The 21447-nt window shown below is 40.4% G+C and overlaps 1 protein-coding gene across 1 annotated transcript in view; it reads right to left on the bottom strand.

The window, feature by feature from the left end:
* Positions 1-21447, bottom strand: part of astn2 (astrotactin 2) — a 253457-nt gene that overhangs the window by 63964 nt on the left and 168046 nt on the right. The window contains exons 12-13 of the mRNA XM_023419585.2: positions 20618-20784; positions 17526-17714 (exon numbers count right to left, since the gene is read on the bottom strand). Coding sequence (XP_023275353.1) covers positions 17526-17714; positions 20618-20784 — 356 coding nt within the window. The remainder of the gene's footprint in view (positions 1-17525; positions 17715-20617; positions 20785-21447) is intronic.

Raw genomic sequence — 21447 nt, 5'->3', positions numbered from 1 at the left:
GGGTAGAAGGATTGACTCAAGGGCAGAGGATGAGAGGAGAGAGGGAGAGGAGAGGTGCTATAAAAAGATTACCGTGGCTTATGCTCACAGAAAACATATTGATTGCTAAATTAAATCAGCCAGCTTCACGCTGAGGCTCAGAGAACCTTTGGGGGCGTGTGGACCAAGACGATATGTAGCTTTATGGATTTTCAAACCCAGATGTGGACTGTCCTTGACACTCTGTGAGAGTTCCTTTTCTTTAGCCACTTTGCTCACAACAAAACACACTATATAAGAAAGTGAAGTACCCAATAGCTCACTTTAGATTTGCTAAGAAACAAAACTGAAAATTGACTCAATTTGGAGAAACAAAAAAAAAAAAAAGGATTGGGAAGACTATTGCCTTGGGTCTTTGCAGCGCCTGATCGCACATAACATTGTTAAATGTCCTTAACCTTCCTCTTCTTCTTCTTCCACCCGAGGGAAAAATAAGGCAAGTGTAGATTGTCGTGCCATCTGTCCCCTTTTGCAGAGGTTAAATGGTAAGACAGCAAATTCAGAATGGTCAAAGTGTCAGTCCGGAAGCTTTCTGTTTACCACGGTAAAAAGACCACAGTTCCTTTGTGCATGTGTGTGTGTGTGTGTGTGTGTGTGTGTGTGTGTGTGTGTGTGTGTGTGTGTGTGTGTGTGTGTGTGTGTGTGTGTGTATGTGGCAGTGAGGGGGCTTGAAGCATCTGTTCTGCTGACAGCTCATTAGAGGAAGAGACATTTATCTTTAACTCCACAACCCAAACAAACCAAAGTGGTTAACAGGGTGAGCCAGTTGCTTCATCTCTGTTCCACACAAACGCTAACGATACGGTTTAGCTGTTAGCTGCCCATGGCTAACTCATCACACCTTAGTGTGAAAAACCAACATTAATGGCCTAAAAAGCTGAAGCCTAACAAGCAGTGGACCTGGCAATAAGCCCCTTCTCACAGCAGATGTTTTGAATTCTTTAACACAGATGTAACTATTAACATTAATAATGGCTGCATTCTGCTTAAGTGCTCCAGGACCAGGGATATGCTAATGCATGTGCTGGCCCACTTATATTACTTCCTGAAACTTAAATGGAATGGAGCCATCATTATTTATCATTATTAGTTACACCTGTGCTTTTCCCGCAGTGTTTAGGGCCAAATGCAAAAGCGTGAAGATGCATACCCAGCTGGATTTTCTGTGTACTATATTAAACTGGGCGAGTTTAATCACCTACACAAAATAAATAATTGAACATGCAGGATGTATTAGCCCTCATATCCCATTTTTCTCCAATTTTTTAATAGAAATAATGAAATTGACAACGGCTGAATTCCATTTAGCTGTTTCAGATACCTTGTACATCTTTCAGATATATAACATCTCTAACTTTTCTGCTTTTCCCTCATTTTGTCCTCCAGTTACATTCAACCACATGGTTTTCTGTGATCTATTCTTTTTCTTATAAGTAGCTCAGGCCAGAGCTGTGTGTCCATACAGCCACTAATGAGGATTAACACAGGTGGCTAAAATGAACGTGAAGTAATTCCACAATTAGCAATCCTTGAGACCTGCTCCTCATTCAGGTGCCCAACCCATTATTTTTACTAGCCGAGCTTACATACACACACGCACACGCACGTACTCGCACACGCGCACACACACACACACACACACACACCCCCACCCACCCATACAGCCTTATCTCATTTAACAACCTCCCATACACCAACCAACGAATGTGAGTCTGGTTTGCCGCGGCAATGGCCAACAAACCTGCATATTTACTCATGTTTCATTCAGTACCCATGTGTGTTCATTAAGAGCAGTGGACACTGGGCTCCCTCCTGGCCAAATAGGCCTCCTATCCTACTTGAGTCTACAAGTGTGGCAAACTCTTCCCATTTGAATGAGAATCTCCAAAACACAAGCTCCACCGGCCAGTGTATAATAAAATTATATCTGGTGGGATGAATACAAATATTCTAGACCAGTTCATGCATATATATTAAAGCGCTCGCTCTCTCTTAGTTCTCCTCTCCCTTTATCTCAGTCTCCATGTCTCTTCCTGCCCTCTATGTGTACCATTTCAATTCAAACACACAGTAAAGATACATCTGATTATTCAAGCATATTGGAGCTGAGGTCTCACATGCAAATAGTTTTTTTTTTTTTTTTTTTTTTTGTATTTCACAGCCAGACATCAATGTCAGTATTTTTCCCTAGGTAGAGTGTAACAATTGTTTGCTGTTTGCTCAGCCCGGTCCCCAGCGGTAACCCTTCCTGGTTTGCTTTCTACATCCCGTATTCCTCTTGTCTCATATTCTCTCTCACAGCCTCCCGTACTCAATCCTCCCAAATCACAGGCAATCTGTTGAATGGCACAGATGAGCGCTATCTACAAGTCAATTTAGAAAAATGTTTTTTTTTTTGTGCCTCTCTGTGTGTGTTTTGAGTGTGTATATGTCCATCTGAGTCTATAATAGGCATCGGGGCTATCTACAAGTCACTTCATTTTCAGATGCCTGTGTCTGTGTTTGTGCATGTGTGTATTTATCTGAGTTTGTGACTGTGTAACTGATATCGAGTGGTACTTATCTAAACATTGTCCAAGGTAATTGGCTCTTGTGCTGTCGAGAGGGAGAGTCCATGTAGATACCCCCCCACCCCACACAGCACCACTGATCAGACACATTAAACCATAGTCACTACGTCTTAACTACACTGACATTCCGCAACATCTCAGTTCATTATCTACAACGTTAAGACTCATCGCGACAACAATAAAGGCTAATGGTGCTTTTCAACAGCGGCTTCTGCTGGAAAATGCCATCCACCACTGGGCTCCAAACACAATGAATAGCTAAAACCACAGTAATAAATGCAGTATACACCTGCAAGAAACTCGGCACAAGCCTACTCTGCAGGTTTGCAATTACACGCTGGTGTTCAGAAATCTTATTTTTCCAAACAATTGTGGGACAGCCAACCAATCAGATCAGAGAATGAACTACGCAGGCATCCATAGGTTCCACAGATGACTAATCCTCCTGGCTTTGGGCAGTTAAGAAACCTAACTGTTTCTGCAAACTGTAAGCCATGCAGGATGCTCTTTTTCACTCATTTGGAAGCCGACTCCGTGGACTGATGCAAGCATTAACAAAACGTTCCTAATTCCCAGAGGAAATGAGCATTGAATATACATACAAATCCTTGGCGCCAAAGGCTTACAAAGGCTATATTCTGATTATCACAGAGTCTTTTCTGGCCCAGCTGCTGACTGAGCACGTGTAACCTTTTTAGGTCAAAACTGAACAAGGAAGTAGCTCCTCAAAAAGTATCAGACATCTACAGAAGACAGTTTGAATGGTAATTCCACTGGCTCGTGTTCTTTTTCACTTCAAAATAAACAGATCAGATTGACTGCTTTAAACTGGATTTGTGTGTAGCTGTGTTGCAATGAACCCCTATTATAACGGCATATCTCAGAAAAGGAAACTCTGATTTTAACAGTAAATTATGTAATGTCAAACACATTGGTTTAGGCAAGTAAACAACCTCAGTTAAGGGCGAGATTAAAGCAGGCCTTATAGTTTAAAGCAGCCTGAATAGTAAGTTTTTCTCATTAAAACTTTATTTAAGTAGATATGAGTCTGCAATTATGAAGCAAGGTTGCTCGATTTGAAGGCCAACTTTATTTCCACATTCCAATTTTAATGTTAGTCTTTTACTTTTTAACAGTCATGGTCTGTTTTCACACTCCTGTCCAAAAATATAGCACCCCTCTGCATCCTGCCACACTTTAATGACCATTTACAGAACAACACTGGATTGGACAAGTTATGGTGCTATGTGGACTCAAAGTGTCTGCATTTCCTGTGATGATGAATAAATAAATAACTTACTGAATGGCAGGAAAAAGAGGAAAAAAAGCACAATCATAGTCTTCACCACTAGAGGCTGCTCTATCTCTGTGCCAAAATGACAGGTTAATGGCATCGGGATTAGTCCAGTGTTTCTGCGTGTTTGTTACTGCACTTTACATGTGGACCGCTGGGTTCACTTGTTTTTGCTCTGTCAGACTCAAAGAAAAAAAAAAATTATTTACTGCAGGAAGTGTCAGGTAAGATCCATCCAATCAGCAAGAACAAGTAAATTCTCATTTAATTACACCCTAACAACACCAACAAAAGTCTGGCTAATTTGTGTGTGTGTGTGTGTGTTTGTGTGTGTGTGTGTTTGTGTGGCAGATAAGCCGGACATGAGGAATCAGGTTGGGCACAGAGCTGGAGTTCAGAGGTGAGCTGGAGAAGCAGAGGAGCGATTTCTGAATGTATTAGATGGGAATTGATTGCAGTTCTGACTGAGGTGAAAAGATTACTACTCCACTGGGAAGAGTCCAACCCGAGGAAGGGTTGAAGAGTCCGGACAGGGCAGAGCGATGGCCTGCTTACCACAGAGAAAGGCGGGGCTGTGAATCAGAAGCTGAGTGTGAGAATCTGGGGTTGAATCATGATCTGGAGATGGGGGGGGGGGGTGCTGTGCGCTTGGTAGCCTTGTAGGCTAACAACAGTGTTTTGAACCGTATGTGAGCAGCCACTGGGTGCCAGTGCAGTGCAGAAAGGAGGGAGGGGGGTTATATTGGAGAATGTGTCAGCGTGGAAAGCAAGAGGACCAGGAGGGAGGAAGACAATGGTTCTGCCACAAAATACAAAGGAAGAAACTGCCTTTTCTAGCTCAGCAAAAGACACTTCTCTGAGCAATGTCAATCATTTATGGTCAAAAACCTGGGCCTTTCTGGAGCAGTCAGCACTTGATCAGATCTTGTGTCTGCTTTTGACATATGACTGAAAGCAGAAGAAAACAACTAACAGAAAAAAAAAAAACCGTGGCAACAAACTGTGCAATGATGCTGCCAAAATCTGACTTCCTGATTTGCAGACAAATTGACAATAACATGAAAAAGCAATCTCCAATGTTACATCTCTACTTACATTTTCTAAGAGGAAAAAACTGCTCTACCAAGGGTTTAATAGTTTTAAAATATACCATGACACAGCTGTAAGTGGATAATACTAGTTGGACTCATGTGGCGTGTACTCATCACTCGTCTCCTCCCAATCTTCTCCTTCCACATACACACCAGAGCCAGAAAACAACCAACAGAAAATTTGACATCCAGCATGACACAGCATGTTTGTAATTTCTATGGCTGCCATGCTGTTTGGATTCATCCCTAAATGGGATAATTACCCAGTGTTAGAAAGAGAAGCGTGCAACAAAAGGCAGCACAGACAAAAGGGAAAGAGCCTTGTTCAAAACAGTTGTCTCTACCACAAAATATAGACAATATGCAAAAAAAAAGAAAAAAGGGCAACTGCATGAGCAAACTGAAAACACAGACTAGACTGTTCACTTAAATTTGAATCATCGCTTTACTGTAATTCAGCATCATGCAAAGGCCAACGATACAGAGGCTGTGTAATAATGTCTTATACCTCTAAATACCTTTGGATTTTTACCAAAATTCCAGCCAGCTGCTACGATACATCTCAAATTACTCTATTATGTCCAGGGTTGGTTCACAAAGGGTTGGATTTTCTCACTTGGTGGTCTCAACTCAAGCAAACAGTTTGTACTTAATTAGCCCAGTCCAAGATTTCTGCCCAAACTACAACCAAACAAGTGTTTTGTGTGTTTTCAGAAATGCCCTGATTGCTCTAGTTAATCTTTTACAGAAAAAGCAGTCCCTATGAAAACTAAAACCAATGTGACTCCATCGTTAAATAATAAAAGGAAGAGAAAGGAAATTTCAAAGACATTTGATATCACTATGTAATATAATTTCTGAATTAAACATTTAATGTGTCAATCCAACTGGCTCTCTTCCTGTCGTTTCCCCTCCCATTGCTTTGAAAATGTTGCCACACTTGCCCTTGAGAGTCATCCACCAATTTAGTTTGGACTGCACAATCAAAGGTTTATGAGGTCTGGAGAGGGTAGCCCATCCAATTGCATGTAATATGTTTAATAGCTGTAATATCTGTTATTTGAATAAACGCTTGTTTGCGAGCGGGGCCTGTCAGATGAGTCATAACAAAGATAAAGCGCCCGTGTGTCACCCAGGACACGGGCCCCAGATGAAGAATTAAAGAGTTATTAAAGAAGAGCATCCAAAAACACCAGGCTAATTCGTGGTGTAATAAAACAATCAGCCATGTTTACCTTGAGACTTGTGTTACAGTGTCTTATTACAGCTGCAGCCACAGCTCGGTTGATGAATGATTCCGCTGAGAGGAGGAGATCTGGTGACTTTTCAGGGCCAATATTGATTAGGCTTGGGAGGTGATGCTGTCAATGAAACAGCCTGTGATAGAGAGTACACTGTGGAGTTTGTGCACATGAGTGATTGTGCGCTTGTACATTTGTGTTTTTATGCGAGCTTCAGTGTAGACAATTGACTAATTTATAAGTAGCAGCATGCTGCCGCCCGACCAATCAAAATCAGTGATACATACAGCATGTTTCATGTAGAATGTAATTTAGCCAGAAAAGTTAAAAAACAAATTATAATAAGCCTTGATGCAGAGATGCAGAGACATGTTGAGTGGGATGATATACAAAGTGTAAAGTGTGTTTCTTTTTGTAAAATATGACATTACTCATTGTTTTTGTCACTCTCTGCCCTTCAGACACTCACAAAAACACACACATACACACACACACACACACACACACACACACACACACACAAAAAAAACCACTCAACCTCACATTTACTCCCCTGGGTCGTGCATAAAATTGGAATACAATGTGAGCGTGCATAGACATTTTTTTTTTTTGTACCTTGATATCTCTGTTGGCCTGCCTTAGGAAATTGTGGAAATGAACTCTGGTGGCCGGGAGCATTACCATAGAGATGAAGCTTGGTAATGCAGAGTGAGGGGGTCATGCAGGCGAACTAGCTGCGGAACTGATTAGAGCCATTGCTTTTCTGCTTTTTATTATTCCACTTGCACTTTTTCACTTTCTCTAAACCCTTCCAATTGTGTGTATCCTTCCTGACAAACTTCTGTCTCTCTCCCTCTCTTTGCCTCCGTATTCTCAGATGTAACTGTGTTTCTGACAGACTCTCATGTCATCACCCTGAGAGCAGAGTAGCCCTTCCGAGAACTTGACTGAGGAACACAGAGTATAACAGCAGGTTCTCTTTTTGGATTTTGCGCAATGAACAAGAGGCAGTGGTTTAACAACCTTCTATTTTCACAAAAGAAGACGACTAAACAGCCAAAAGACACAACAAATTATCAACTGTCTGTCTTTTTGATCAAGAGAATAGAATAAACAGCCTCTTCAATTTTTTTTTTTTTTGGTTGGCGTTTGTGGACTTTGAACAATAAAACAAGTATACAGGCTAAACCTAGCTCTGAAACTGAGACATAGGACCTTGTATTTATCTGTATGGATATACTTACAAAAGCATGTGAGTCTATATCTTTATATAAAAGCTATGTGCACCCATCACTAAAGCCCGCATCCTTCATCTTACCAAAAGAAGGCCGGCTTAAGGCCTGGTTTAAGATACACAAAGGACATTTAAGAGACTCCATGCAATTTTTCCTCCATCTTATCATTTTGTATTTGATCTGCTGTAATGGGCCAAGAGAGCGCGGCAGTCTTTGTATTCTTTTATTTTACAGTGTAATTACAGAGTGATATGACTGGCACGGAGGCATGATTAAATGCTATTATGTTATCTGCTTTTCTGTCTATCAACGTGATATGACTAACCGAAGCAGAGCTGTGTTTTTGTGGCCCAATCTTGAAGGGCAGGAAGTGGGAATAAACCGCTTTATAGTGTGTGGCCTTGCAGAGGTGAATGTGGGCGAATACTCATTGTAGCAAACTTCATAACGTTGAATAAAACTCAAGTGCCATCTATTTAGGAAATTATATTTATGAATAATTTATGAATGGTAAATTTACAGTACAAGGCAACAATCTTAAAAAAAAAAAAAAAGAAGAAGAAGCAGGCCAGGGTGATAGGGGGAGAAAAAGGTGGAGAGAGGGGAAGAGTGAAGACAGTCGTAGTAGTTCATTAATCAATACTAAAATCATCTAGCCACCAATTCAGGATTTACCCCTGGTCCACAAATTACATACAGTTTTTCCTCAGAGGAAATGGGAGGCAGCTGAGGCCATTTTGGAGGCCGAGCATTGTTAGCTACCCCCTGTGAAGCAGCTCCATCACAGTCCCAGGCTGAGGAGGGTTTAATGCTTTGTGCTGCATATTCTCATTTTTCACCCTCCAGTCTACTATTGATTCGCTGGCTGCTGCACATGCAAGTGATTTTATCAGTCTAGCCCGACTGCACAACAGCATCACCAGCTAAGTTAATTAAATACACAAAATCATTGTCTTTGTCCCTGGATGCTCCCGCAGCATAATTTATGCAAAATAGAAATTTATAACTTCACAACGTAAAGGTTTCAGAGAGAAGCTTGGGATTGATTTTCACCCAAAAAAAAAAAAAAAAAAATTGACTATGCTGTCAAATTTTCAGTGTAATTGCAAAGTCTCTGAGTAGACAAATGAAGAGGCTGTTTAATCAATAAAAAAAAAAAAATGAATGAATTTGTGCTTTAGTTGAACAAGACTATGTTAAACTAGATCTGCTGGACCACAGGTGGCAAACACTTCAAAAATTAAACCTCTGAGTCATAAATCTCTGTCCATACATGGCGCTGGACTCCTGCATCCTCTCTCTCCGTCTATAAATATTATTAGGTTTTAAGTAAAAAGCACAGTATTTGATACAGGCAGGCAGGTGACCATCAGCACCATTCCCCACGTGCAGCCGTTCTCCTGCCTCCCCCTTCCTCTTCCTCCTCCTCCCCGCTCGTCTCTGTCTTTTCTGAAGAGCTGAATTACCGTAAGTGACAATGGCTGGAAAACAAAGCCAACAATGGCAATCTCCAGTATCATCAGTGTACCCTGGCGTATACCCACCGGTCATAGCGTGGTCAAACTCTCCTGTCACGACAGTTTGAGATTCACACACCTCCTTCCACCGGACTGGGAGAAACTATAGAAAACACTCTGGGAAACACTGAGCTGTAACTGACAAGAGCAGTAACGATTTGGAAAACACTTGAGCAAACACCTCTTCTCACCATGGGGAGAAATGGAACTACTTGTAAAGTTGAACTGTGTACAGAACCCGCTGCTATAATTGCCTTTCAGAATAAGGTCCAGCAAGGAACTACAATATGTAGAAAGGGGTATTCATGATTTCACCACCATTTACCTCACAATAAAAGGGTCTTTTTGAGAATAATAAAATTCTGCAAAAATGGAAATGATGGGAATAGATTTTTTTTTTTTCAAATTTGTTTGTGTCTAAATGGGTCGTCTAGTTGTTATCTCTTTTCACAAAACATGACACAGCAAATCATTTATGAATATTGGCAAAATAGGCTGACAGGCAAAGCTCTTTTCAAATGCATGAGCTTGCATGTAAACAGCGGCCTCCGTCAGTCTCATACAAGTTAGTAGCAGCAGCCTTGTTGTCTCATGTCAGGACACAGTATGTGGAAGAACTGATCTGATCAGTAGAATTTGTAATGATCATTGAAGCCGTTTAGGCCTGTGTTCGTTCCAATAACACACTTTCCACAAATCTCCTGAACAGAACTGGAGCAACTCAACAAGACACGAGGATGAATCTCCATGCAGTCGCTTAAAATGATTAATGATGGGAAAATAAATATCTTTAATACCAAAGGTAACGGCTACAGGTACAGTAGCTATAGTTGGTTGAGTGATTATGGATATAATGTGTAATTATACTTTTCAGACAGCAGCAGGACACACATCAGGTGAACCAATATTTGACAGTAATCTACATGGCGCTGATTAATTTGAGACGACAAATGAAGCAGTACGTCTGAATAAAGTGAAATGAGTGTAGATGGGCAGACGCAGCCTGCTTCAAGCTGCATATGCCTTGCAACATGAGCTATGTGTATGCATTTACTCTCCTGCGCGGTTGAGCTCTACCTGTGTGTGTGTGTGTGTGTGTGTGTGTGTGATGTCTGATAACTGCCTCACAGTCCAGCATGCTTAAGAAGCCTCATATGCTGTGTTACTGCTATCTGTGTTTTTCCTCTTTTGCATTTCTCTCACTCTCTGCACTCTCTCCCAGTGTCTCGCTCTCCAACTTTTGCTCAGCTTTGCTCTTTTGATTTAGCCTTTTCTCTTTCCATTTATTTCCCTATTCATTCTCCTTCTCAACCCTTATCGCTGCCTCCAACAATCCACCTCTCTCTCTCTCTCAAACAGCAGGTAGTCAGCCATAAGCCTCTCTGACATTAGCTGATATTAGGCTAGGGTCTATTAGGTCCTGCCTTGCCATGTGAGTTATTGAGCAGAGAGAGAGAGCAACCGCCTCGGGAATGATCACACTCACGTATGCATGTGCGCTGAGTCACACAAGCCAACGCATACCCACACAAAGGTAAACACAAGCCCACACAAATGTTTCGGCACACACACGCGCAAAAGCCTCTGCAATCTCCCAAACATGTTCACCTTATGTCTTCTAAGCCTCAAAGATGGAGGAATCACTGAGGCTTTAAGAGTTCCTCTTGCACATACATCTTTTTTTTTTTGCTAAATTCTCTCCACTAAGTCATCATTGTGTGAATATGAGCAAAAACTTTCCAGGAAGTCAGCTGCTGCAGTGTGTGAGGGAAAGACTTCGTAAAAGTAAAAGTTACTTGATCACATAAGCAAGACTTAAAAAGTTGAGAAGTTCAATTTTCCCCCCAAAAAATTAAGCATGTGAGAAAAACAAGACTTTTTTTTCTCAGCAGCTGTTAGTCACAGTGTAGCTATATATACAAGTTAAAGACAAAGTGAAAAGCCCTCTTTGCTGAGAGGGGATACTTATACAAACTTAGTAGAAAACAGTGATTTAGTATTGCACTTAAGGCTAGTGATAAAGTTGGAGACTAAAACAAAGTTAGTTAAAGAATAGACAATAGATATATTTCAAGAACAATCACCAATACTAATGTGGAGGAGGTCATTATATCCTGATTTTTAGACCCTGTGTTCACCTGGTATTAACATACAATCTATACCTGGATATGTTAACCCAGTTTGTAATGCAGGCTTTCTGTAAAAAAAAAAAGAAAAAAACAAATCACCTCATTTCCAAGCCCAAGCAGAGAATTGTAAATCATTCAATGACTTAAAGAACATTTACTTAAACCAATTCAATTCTGTAATTCCAAATTTCAATGAACTAAATAACGAGACAGAGCACATCCTGCAGCCCAATATATATCATAATGCCACAACCTGAGGGGCAGTGAATGACCTAAACACACACAAACACACGCACATGCAAACAATATAATGTAAATATATAATTAATATGCCCATGAATATTCATCTTGGTATTGAAATTGAATTTTGACGCTTTGGCAACATTGTTTTTCCGAAAAACTTTCATGCACCTTTCAGTTGAATTGATAACACTGCTGATATCATAAGGGATTATCTCAGCTACAGAAACTCTCCCCAGAGCCACAGAAAACATTCTACAACTGACCTCCATACATACAAATGGCAAAATGGCCCTTTAAACTTCACCCACTACACTGAATAAGTAAATATACTGTCCCAATTTTCAATGTTCCATGCTGAGCTAGCAGTCACATTTTGTGTATTGCTGCTTTTGTAAATCTATGTAAAAGCAACTAAATATGCATAGCTATACAGTGTGTATTCAGTGAGTGAGCTAATGACTGAAGTCATTAAATATATGCATAAACACATTCAACATCACAGAATATCACAGTCATAAAGCTACCCAGAAACACACATAGCTCTACGTGAGTTCATGATCCACTACACACACACACACACACACACACACACACACACACACACACACACACACACGCAGGCAAGAATAAATAAGTAAACACTAGATTCAATGCTGGGAGCTCTTAAAAAACAGAAGGAGCAAGCAGACCACTTATTTCAGGGGGAGCATTAAGAAGCTTCTCATCATCTTTGAGCAGCTTAACCCTTCACTCATTATGTGGGAAGAAATTACCTTATAATGTTTGTTGACTCAACTCCCCAGTAGAAGCTTCCGTGTGTGCACCAAGGAGATAATTACTGAAAATTACAGAGGAACATGGAAATATGGCTGTGTTTATGCCCGGGAGCCTTGTGGGCTGCCAGATTCACAAATTATTCATGTTGTGGTGTCGTCTTAGTCTGAGAGGTGAGCGGTGATGAGGAGTTAGCAGAGTGCCTATCAAAAGCGGTTTTGTCTCTTTTCTTCCTGACTGGATCTTCTCCTTTTTGTGAAAAAAAAAGAAAAGAAAAAAGTTTGACATGGGAGTGACAAGAAGGCATCACCTTCACAAAGCAGGTGAAACTTCTTTTTCTTCTCCTTTCTCAACCACCGCTTCTCATTTTGTCACAACCTCTAACTTCTAACAGCTGTTCGCTGCGGCGCACTCTTGATGTGAAACCTTTTTGTAGGGAATGGAAAAAGCTCAGGACGGACTGTGAGTCCATCAAAACGTGAAGACATTTTAAAGCTTGATTTTGGACAGGACCCATTTCTCAGGGGTGATGTGTGTGCTGAAATATTTACTCTAAGTGACTTCAATCATCTATCTCGAAGGATTTTACATCTCCAGAAGATAAATGATGTTTTTCATTATGCCATTACTGCAAATTTTAATGCAATTGTGTTCTCTTTCCAGACAGGAATACAATTATCATTATCAGTACTCAGGTCTGGGAAGGTTCTCTTCCATTGCAGCTGGTTTCAGGTGTCTGTCAATATGTTGAATAGCAGAGTGTAGCCAAGCAGACTTACTATCAGCTCTCTCATGCGGTGATTGCTGGAAGAAAAAAAAAAAAAAAAAAAAAGTCTTCTCAGAGGTGAGACAGAGAGTGTGATCTGCGAAGAGCAGGGAAAGATGATATGTTGCTGCTCTTTCCAACACTGCTGCTGCTTGGTAGGTGGTGGTGCATCATGCTGCTGTCGGTGTTAGTATTCTCTCCCTAGTGGGATCTGATCAGGTCGACCACATTTCAGATCAGGTCTAATTATCTGCAGGCCTTTTTCAGATCAGGTTCAAACTGCCAAGGTGCTCTCTAGATCAGGTTCTTCTTTTTTTTTTTTAATTATTTATATACGTTGGGTTCAGGTGGGTTTTTTTCACAAGGAGACTATTTCAGATCTGGTCCAAACACCTCTACTTTGTACCACTCAATGCACCGACAGTGTGTCAATGTAAGTGTGTACTGTATGTGTTTCTCCACTGAATCACCACTATTGACTGCTGCCTATCTGCTATTTCTCAATTTAAATCCCTGTATAGTTTGTGTGTGTGTGTGTGTGTGTGTGTGTGTGTGTGTGTGTGTGTGTGTGTGTGTGTGTGTTGTGACAGTTGACAAGGCCAAAAATGTTCCTCTTGGAACTGATGGATAGCCACTATCAATGCCCTACACACATTCACATTCACTCCTCTCCAAATCATTTGGTTTGTGTGTGTGTGTGTGTGTGTGTATGTGTGTGTGTCCATATGTCTCCATTTGTGATGTGACAAGATGTTATTACTATGCAATTAAAGGCACAAAAGACAAAATTGAACTCTAAATAAAAAAGGGCGGGATTCTGAGGAGAAGGCTTGTTTGCATTTCAATATCTGAATGATCTGAACTTTTGAAATTGAAATTAGATACTTACCTTTACGCATTCTCTGTTGGGCGGATGATGTTTTCATATCTTTACATAGCGGCATCGCAATCACATTGTAGAGGAACTGTTCTCAGCCTCCAACATTCACCTTAAGACATGTACTGTTATCATCCGGATTGCACGCCTGCATGGCTTTGTATTAGTCTGTAATTTCATAACAGCATTTTGCAAACTTCATTCCCTGAGACCGCTTCAAGAGGCTGTTCAAAGTGCGATCACTTTGAACCAAAATGTATGCAACACATTCATAAATCACAGGTAATATTTCACATTAAAACACAACCTGCGAAGCTGTGACTCCAATCATGCACGGTAATTTATCTCAATCATCTAATATTTCACTTTGAGATGCTAATGCGAGGGAGTGGGGTAGTTGGGGAGAGGGAGGTGAGTAGACAGTGGAGGTGAGGGAAAGAAAGGGATGCAGGGCTGTGTGATAAGACTTGCATCTGCATATCAAAGGCAGTATGCAGGAAAGTGGAGAAAATGATGAGGATAACAACTGTAACATATTGCTATGAATAAGAGGAGCGTATGTACCGAGCGTGAGGTAGAATCTTGCGGGACCGAGTTGTTCTGAAGACAAAGCTATTGTTCCTTTTTTTTTGACAAAAGACACAGTGGATTTGATAAGGAGAATGAGTACTTTAGTGAGATGACATGCAGTAATACACATGTTTAATTAGAGGCACGGGGAGTGGAGTATTATGCTCCTGTGTGCTCAGCTTGTCTGGTTAAACTTAGAATGATGAATAGCGCAAGAAAAACGTGACTTTCAAAATATTACCTGAAATAAATTTGATCAAGCACATAAAACAAAGACAGAAGCGCAGTGGGGATGCGTATGAAATACCAACTGGTGAACAATACACAAAGCTTGCTTCTTTTTTGTTTTCCTCCCCAATTTCATGATGAGTTCAATCATGGATTCAGCAAGTAACTTCTTTCTTTCTTCCTCCCCTTTCTTTTCTTTTTTTTCTTCTTTTCTTTCGCCTGCCCTCTTCAGTAACTGCTGAACTGTGTACAGTAGGCCGGTTTGCATAAATGCTTTTTGCGCTTCATTTCAGACACGCTCTGCACCCAGAGACATTCGTGTTATCTATCAAAAAAAAAAAAAAAAAAAATAGAAAAGTCACATCAGCCTGGAAGTGCACTTTGCCTGTCATCTACATGTAATCAGCCATGTGTGCCTCTAACTGCAGGGAACGAGATACGTGTGGCTGAGTGTGCATCTCGCAATTAGCATGGAAATTTTCCGAGCCTCTAGGAGCAGGTGCAAATTGCGCAGGTGTAATGAAATGAAGGTTGAGGTGGGAAGGGGGTTTGGTCTCTGTCGTATAGAAGTCTCAAAGTGCACCACACAAAAAAAAAATATAGGTAGCCTATGCAAGGGGATGTAGGGAAACTCCGTCTTTTACAAATCTTTCTGCAAAAATTTTACAATTTTATGACACGCCTAACAAACAAGCAAATTTATTTTCTCAGGTAGAGCTGAACTGCTGCTGCAGTAAATGTTTTGTAATCTTGTCATTTAGTTAATGAGTATTTGTTTTGCAGTATCGCAGAAATTTGATATCCTTTCTTTTTTAGGCTAGTTGTAATATATGTGAGAAAAAGAACAACAGCTTCCGGACGAGATGCAAAGTGTACGACATGAATTATATGCACTTGTGTCCTCCATATGAAGATAATCAGATGTGTTATTGCTTGTGTAGCGAGTGTCCGGGCTGCCATGGTGTTTGACTAGTTTAAAGCTGTCATGTGTATGAACCCACCAGAGACCTGGCTTGACTGCAAATCCCACTACTGGCCATAGTTTGATGTAACCCAGTGTGTAGAGCTGGAGTCTACAGACAGAAGACCCACTGTGCTCTCCACTGCTTGAGGGCAAATGGATCAAGACTGTCTGCTCTCCCCAGTTCTCAAATCCTCAGACTGCGCCTTTGTTTTATCTGTCAAACTGTGCCCTGTTTGGTGTATTTGAGGTACTTCCCAACTGGTTTAGCCCCTTGAACCTTTGGGAAACATTAGGCTCTTAGATCTACAGCCTAATATGGGAAAAGAACTGTCAGTCATTCCTACAAATTCTCTTAAGATGGATATCAAGCCCCTTTTAGCTTTATAACTCTTTGGGTGATCATAGATACTGGCTCCCCTTTAAAAACCATAGCTCTTTATTTCTATCCGTGTTCTTCAGTGCAAATCCATGCAAAGACACGTCAGGGAGGTAAAACAACATAACCTTTACCACCCTGTTCTGCATGCTCTGCTAAATGGCTGAAATCTCTTTAAGGCATTTGTGAAAGTGTTCCCTTATGTTGAAGAATTTTTTATTCTCTGAGAAAAGACTTGTAGACGCTGCATACTTGGGAAATTAAGGGCGCCCACATCCCAAAGGCATCTTCAAAGACAGATACAGACACTATAGTAAACTAGTGTTTTAAAACTCTAATAAATTCAACTTCATGTCATTTAGCATTACTTCTTCTGAAAGACATTTATGTTCAAAATTAAACAATATTAATCAAAAAGTTCATGTTTCATTCACTTATCTGTCATTAAATGCTGAGTGCTTTGAAGAATTATGTGATTTATAATATTTCCAGACTGAGGACTTCACAAAATAACAGCACAGCTGTTACCAAGGCAATCTGGAGATCTCAATATTAATACATTTGATTATGCCCAAATAAATTCTCCATACATTCAAATAAACTTTGTCTGGATTTCAAATTAATTTGTGATCATTTAAACAAATGTATAAAAGGAAAACAGTTCATTTGTTCTCCGAGTCCATGAAAGGAGCATCCAGCGTGACATCTAACCTGTAGAAATCCTGCTTCATATTAATATATGTTACAGAAACCTAACCCCAAAGACCTACAGCAGACAGATCTTATGGATGTGTTTAGTCAAGCACAACTATTATGACGTATACAGATTAACAGATTATTATGGTTACTTGAAAAACAAAATGTGGCGATGTATAGTGTGTGTGTGTGTGTGTGAGAAGGAGAGAGAGAGAGAGAGAGAGAGAGTGAGAGAGAGAGAGAGTGGGTAAATAAAAGACAGACAGAAAATGTGAGATAAAGGTTGAGCGTGTTTTTCTGCGCGTACTGGATTGGTGCATAGACAGACCCTCATCATCTCTCTGTGATTACAGGAGCATTTCGCCACAAACAGCATGTGACTTATCAGACAGAGCCAGGTTTTCAGAGGGCTGACAGTTTAGTGAGAACTGCCATGGGATAAGTCTCAATCCTCACTCAGACATCACTCTCTCATCCCTCTCTCTCCCTCTCCCCCTCTCCCTCTCTCTCACATGCACATCTGTGCAAATGCAGATGCAAGCACCCCAACGGCAAACCCAAAACTGATAAAAGACGACCATTACTCCCGATGATGTGTCTTTGGAGATGCAGGAAAAATGTAAACAGTTAAGATGAGAAACAACAAGTCTCATGGGAAGATTGTAAGTGGAATCTACACTTGTGGATGGAAATAATAAAATAATGTTTTTTTCTCAACAGAGACAGAGGAATAGGGGAAGAAAACAAGCACGAACGTATGAGACAAAACATGATAACGGATCAGATCAAATAAAAGGAAAGAGCCACATGTTGTTGAGTCAGTAACAATAAGAAAATAAATGGTAGTTTTCAATGGAAATCACCTCTATTATGTATCTGTGTAAGTGTAAATGTGTATACTTGTACACTAGTTACCGGAAGGTCATTTGGAATATCTGTCCCAAGTTGACTTGCTGGGTTTTGTTGTTGTATCCATGCAGCATCTCACCAAACAGGGTGTCATTGAAGTGGACATCCTGCCTTGGGCATTTGGGTCCTTCACAGTTGTCTGACTGCAGGAGGCAGGAGCGCCCATCCCCTGCCAGTTTGTACTCCTGCACGCACCTGAGTGGAAGCGAAAAGCTGTCAGTGCAATGTATAAAATGTAATGTATGTGGACCTATTTACACTTGAGGTGAAAGGATACGTACAGTCTGTACAGTTACTGGCCAGATGCCGAACGTTATGAGATGAATTGTGGCATAAATGCTGCAGGTTGATGATAAAGCAAAATGCAAAACAAGAGTTCTGAAAGGCTGACACTGTTTGAACCCAAACAAAGATGTTCCCATTTTACTACTTTGATCTACAGATTAAAAAAAAATACTCTTGAGTAAAACAACCATGGCAGTATCTAAGCCCTTTTCTTTTAACCCTGTTCATTACAAAGGATGTTCACATAAAAATGACTGGAAAAGCAAGCTAGTAATAACGAATATGCCTTTTACATTACTAAAGCAGTATACCTGCAGTTGTCACTGTGGGGACTGTGGACACAAGCACTCTGCTGGAAACAGTTTTAAAACAGATTCCAATGGCGCAGCATTCAGCAGACCATGTAATCAGTCACAAATTATCGTATCTCCTTCATTTAATTGCATAATCCTCCCTTACAGACAAGGTTGAGTATCCGTCGCTGTTAGCTGGCGCTGAGATTTGGGCTCATGCAGATGATCAGGTCTCAGCGCCTCAGTGGGAAGGAGGACTCTGCCATTGTTGGCAACACTGTCCTGAAAATCCGATAGACCTGGTGGTGCAGTGTTTTCCTGGGGCTTGAAGGTATTTGCCATTTCTGGAAACCAGCGGTTCGTCCAACCACAGATCAAGGCCATGCTATTCCAGGCAGTGCAGTGTATTAATTTTATCTATTAATTTTACAGTCCAGTTCTAACGAGCAGTTAGTCATTACACACTGGACCGATCAATAAAAGAATCAATCATGGCTTGACGCGTGCCATTGCGCATATACCCTTATTGAAAAGTGAGACCAGTCAATTGTACTGAGGAGATCAGGGAAAGTGGACATTGCTGCAAATTGCATTTTTCATACTGGCCTGTTCGCCCGTAGAGTAAGGGGAATGTTCTGGGAGAAAAATTATGCCATCCCACACTGTAGACCTGACAAATCTCAAGGAGAATTAGGATTTCCTTCACCTGTCAATCTGCTCCGTCTTTTAAGTTCCCAGTTGCCAGAAACCCAAGAATTGTCAGGAGCTGCATACATACAAGTGTGCATACTATAGTTTCTTTGTGTCAGTCATTACAGAAATGGGACTCAGATTCAGCAATATCCAATGCACTATAATCAATGTTACTCGATCCTCATTTTGTTTCCACACACGCAAATGTTACATATGTGCATATATTGAATTTCCATAGATGAAATATATGTACATATAAAATAAAAACATATGTGTAAAGATTATATGTGAGACCTATTAGAAAGCGGAACAATTTCACATAAATATGTATGTTTATGTATGTATACTTATATTGTAGACATATGTTACATTAATATACATCCATCCAAAAGCTTGTCAATATTTGCTGGTATTATTCCACTTTTCCAGAAAGGGGAGGCAGACATGTTTAAAATTAATGACAAATTAATAAGGAAAGCGTAACATAAGCATATAGAATTTTTATATGTATATTGTTCAAATATGAATTAAACATATGTCATTAATATATATGGTTACAACCTGTTATATCATATAAAAATTCATCATATAGATATTTCTAATATATGTACATATACAAATTTTACTATGGGTATTTCATTATGTTATAAAGTTATATCTTCATATAACCACAGGACATATATATTTGTGATAATAATAGATCCCCTTATAGATGAAATATATGGCAATATTGCTCTTGAAATAAGGACATATATGTTATATATTACATTTCTGTATTACCAGATCATCATCTCCAAATTGGCCTGTATTACTGCTTGGAATCATCTACACCACAAAATGTATGTACAAATCCGCTCAAAGATGACAGTTGTAAATAAAATGGAAAGTGAGAACTAGCAGGGAGTAGAGGTGGCAAGTGTGACACATGACACAAACAGCCTGAATGAACTGATTCATGCTAGCTGGTGTATAAGGGGTAAAAGGTAGTGGTGGCATAATGGTGTGGAACATGATTTCTTGCTACATATTAGACCCGTTAGTAAAAAAAAAAAGAAAAACAGCTGGAATGCAACAGTGTAACATTGTTGGTGACCAGCTGCATAGCCTTTCATGGCCGCCGGATAACCCTTTTCAAATGGAAACTCCCTGGAGATTACTATGCCATGTGATACAATCTACAGTAATTCTAGGGCAGGTGCTGAGAAGATTAAAAAAAAAAAAAAAAAAAAAACCTTCCCAAGTCCACATCCATTATATCAGCTCAGTGGAAAACATGTGGGATGGGGGAGAGGGCGCTCACAGAGTGAATGTATCGCTGAATAATGTGCAGGGAGTGCAGTCGGCATGGTCCAAGATTTCAGGTTTAATCCTCCAACACATGCGTTGAACAATTTAAGCTTCTGTGCAGACAAATGTGTGTGTGTGGGGGGGGGGGGGTACCCTGTGAATTTACTGTACCCACTGATGTACATGCTTGCTTGTATTTGTACTATTCAAACAGTTGCTTAAATGTACACCATATGAAAGGATTTATAAAAGCTTGCCTGCAAAATAGTGACCCATGAACCAAGTAGTATTGTAAAACCTCTATGATTAGGATACATACAGTATGTATATTCAAACAATGCTTTTTAAACTGTATGCAATCTTGGGTGAATGTCTTTCATCACATATAGAAGTGACTTTGTTAATTCTCACTGACATATATCATTTCCTTCACTTCCTTCCTTTCCTTATTGAGATATCACTCATGACGTCTCATTCACGAGGAACCTTTATTTCCAGCCTTCAGACACCATTAAATATTTCACTGTTAGTCATTCTCACCCGCAAAACATAAGCACGTTGCTGGAGCTGGGGTCATCTTCAAGGGGCACAAGCTGCTGTAGACACAGCTGTTCGCAGCCTCCATTGAAGCCATCCGTGCAGTCAATGCCCCTGGAGTAGTCATAGCAACCTGAGCCATCTTTCATTGGCCTCAGCCCCTCAGGACACTGCGAGAAAAGGGAGATAGAAGAAGGAGGAAGAGGTGGTGGGCAGGATACGTAGAGAGAGGGTGAGGAGGAAGGCACAGATTAGGGAGAGAGAAGAAGAGAGTCGGGCGCAGAGGTCAGCGTGTGCATTTTAATCAGGATCAGGCGTCAGCGTGGAGGCAAAAAGACAGCAAGATGGCAGAGATGAGAGAGGAGAAGAGTGCAGCTGAGAACAGAGTCAGGGATACAAACAAAGCGAAATGAAATATGCTAATTATCTTATTTGATGGGGGAAAAAAAATGGTTGTTTTTTTAAATCTTAGAACCATTATTACAACTCATCTTACTACTTGAATACGAAGACACTTTATTGAGTCGAAGTCTGTGTTGTTTTATTTCATGCCAGAAGCAAAGCTCCACGCGTTATGCTCTCCTGGTGAGAATCTACACGGACAGGTGGGAAGGGAGTGGCAGGTGACTCCGCCTTCACACCTTCAGCCAATAAGGAGTGTAACCACTGAAAAGGAGCGTGTGCGGAACAAGTTGCAGTGAAAAGAAATGGAGATAATTAACATAGAATGTGTAGTAAATTAGTGGCGTTAGATATTCTAAGGATATGGGCTTTGAGGAGCAGAAATATCTCAATTTCATTCATACACACAAACCTTGAAATGACATTGAAGG

This window comes from Seriola lalandi, unplaced genomic scaffold (assembly GCF_002814215.2).
Source record: "Seriola lalandi dorsalis isolate HSWRI2012SDOR001 ecotype SW California unplaced genomic scaffold, Sedor1 jcf7180002054606, whole genome shotgun sequence".
NCBI classification, from domain to species: domain Eukaryota; kingdom Metazoa; phylum Chordata; class Actinopteri; order Carangiformes; family Carangidae; genus Seriola; species Seriola lalandi.
Note: the sequence above shows the minus strand (reverse complement) of the source record. Positions and strands in the feature narration are given on the sequence as shown.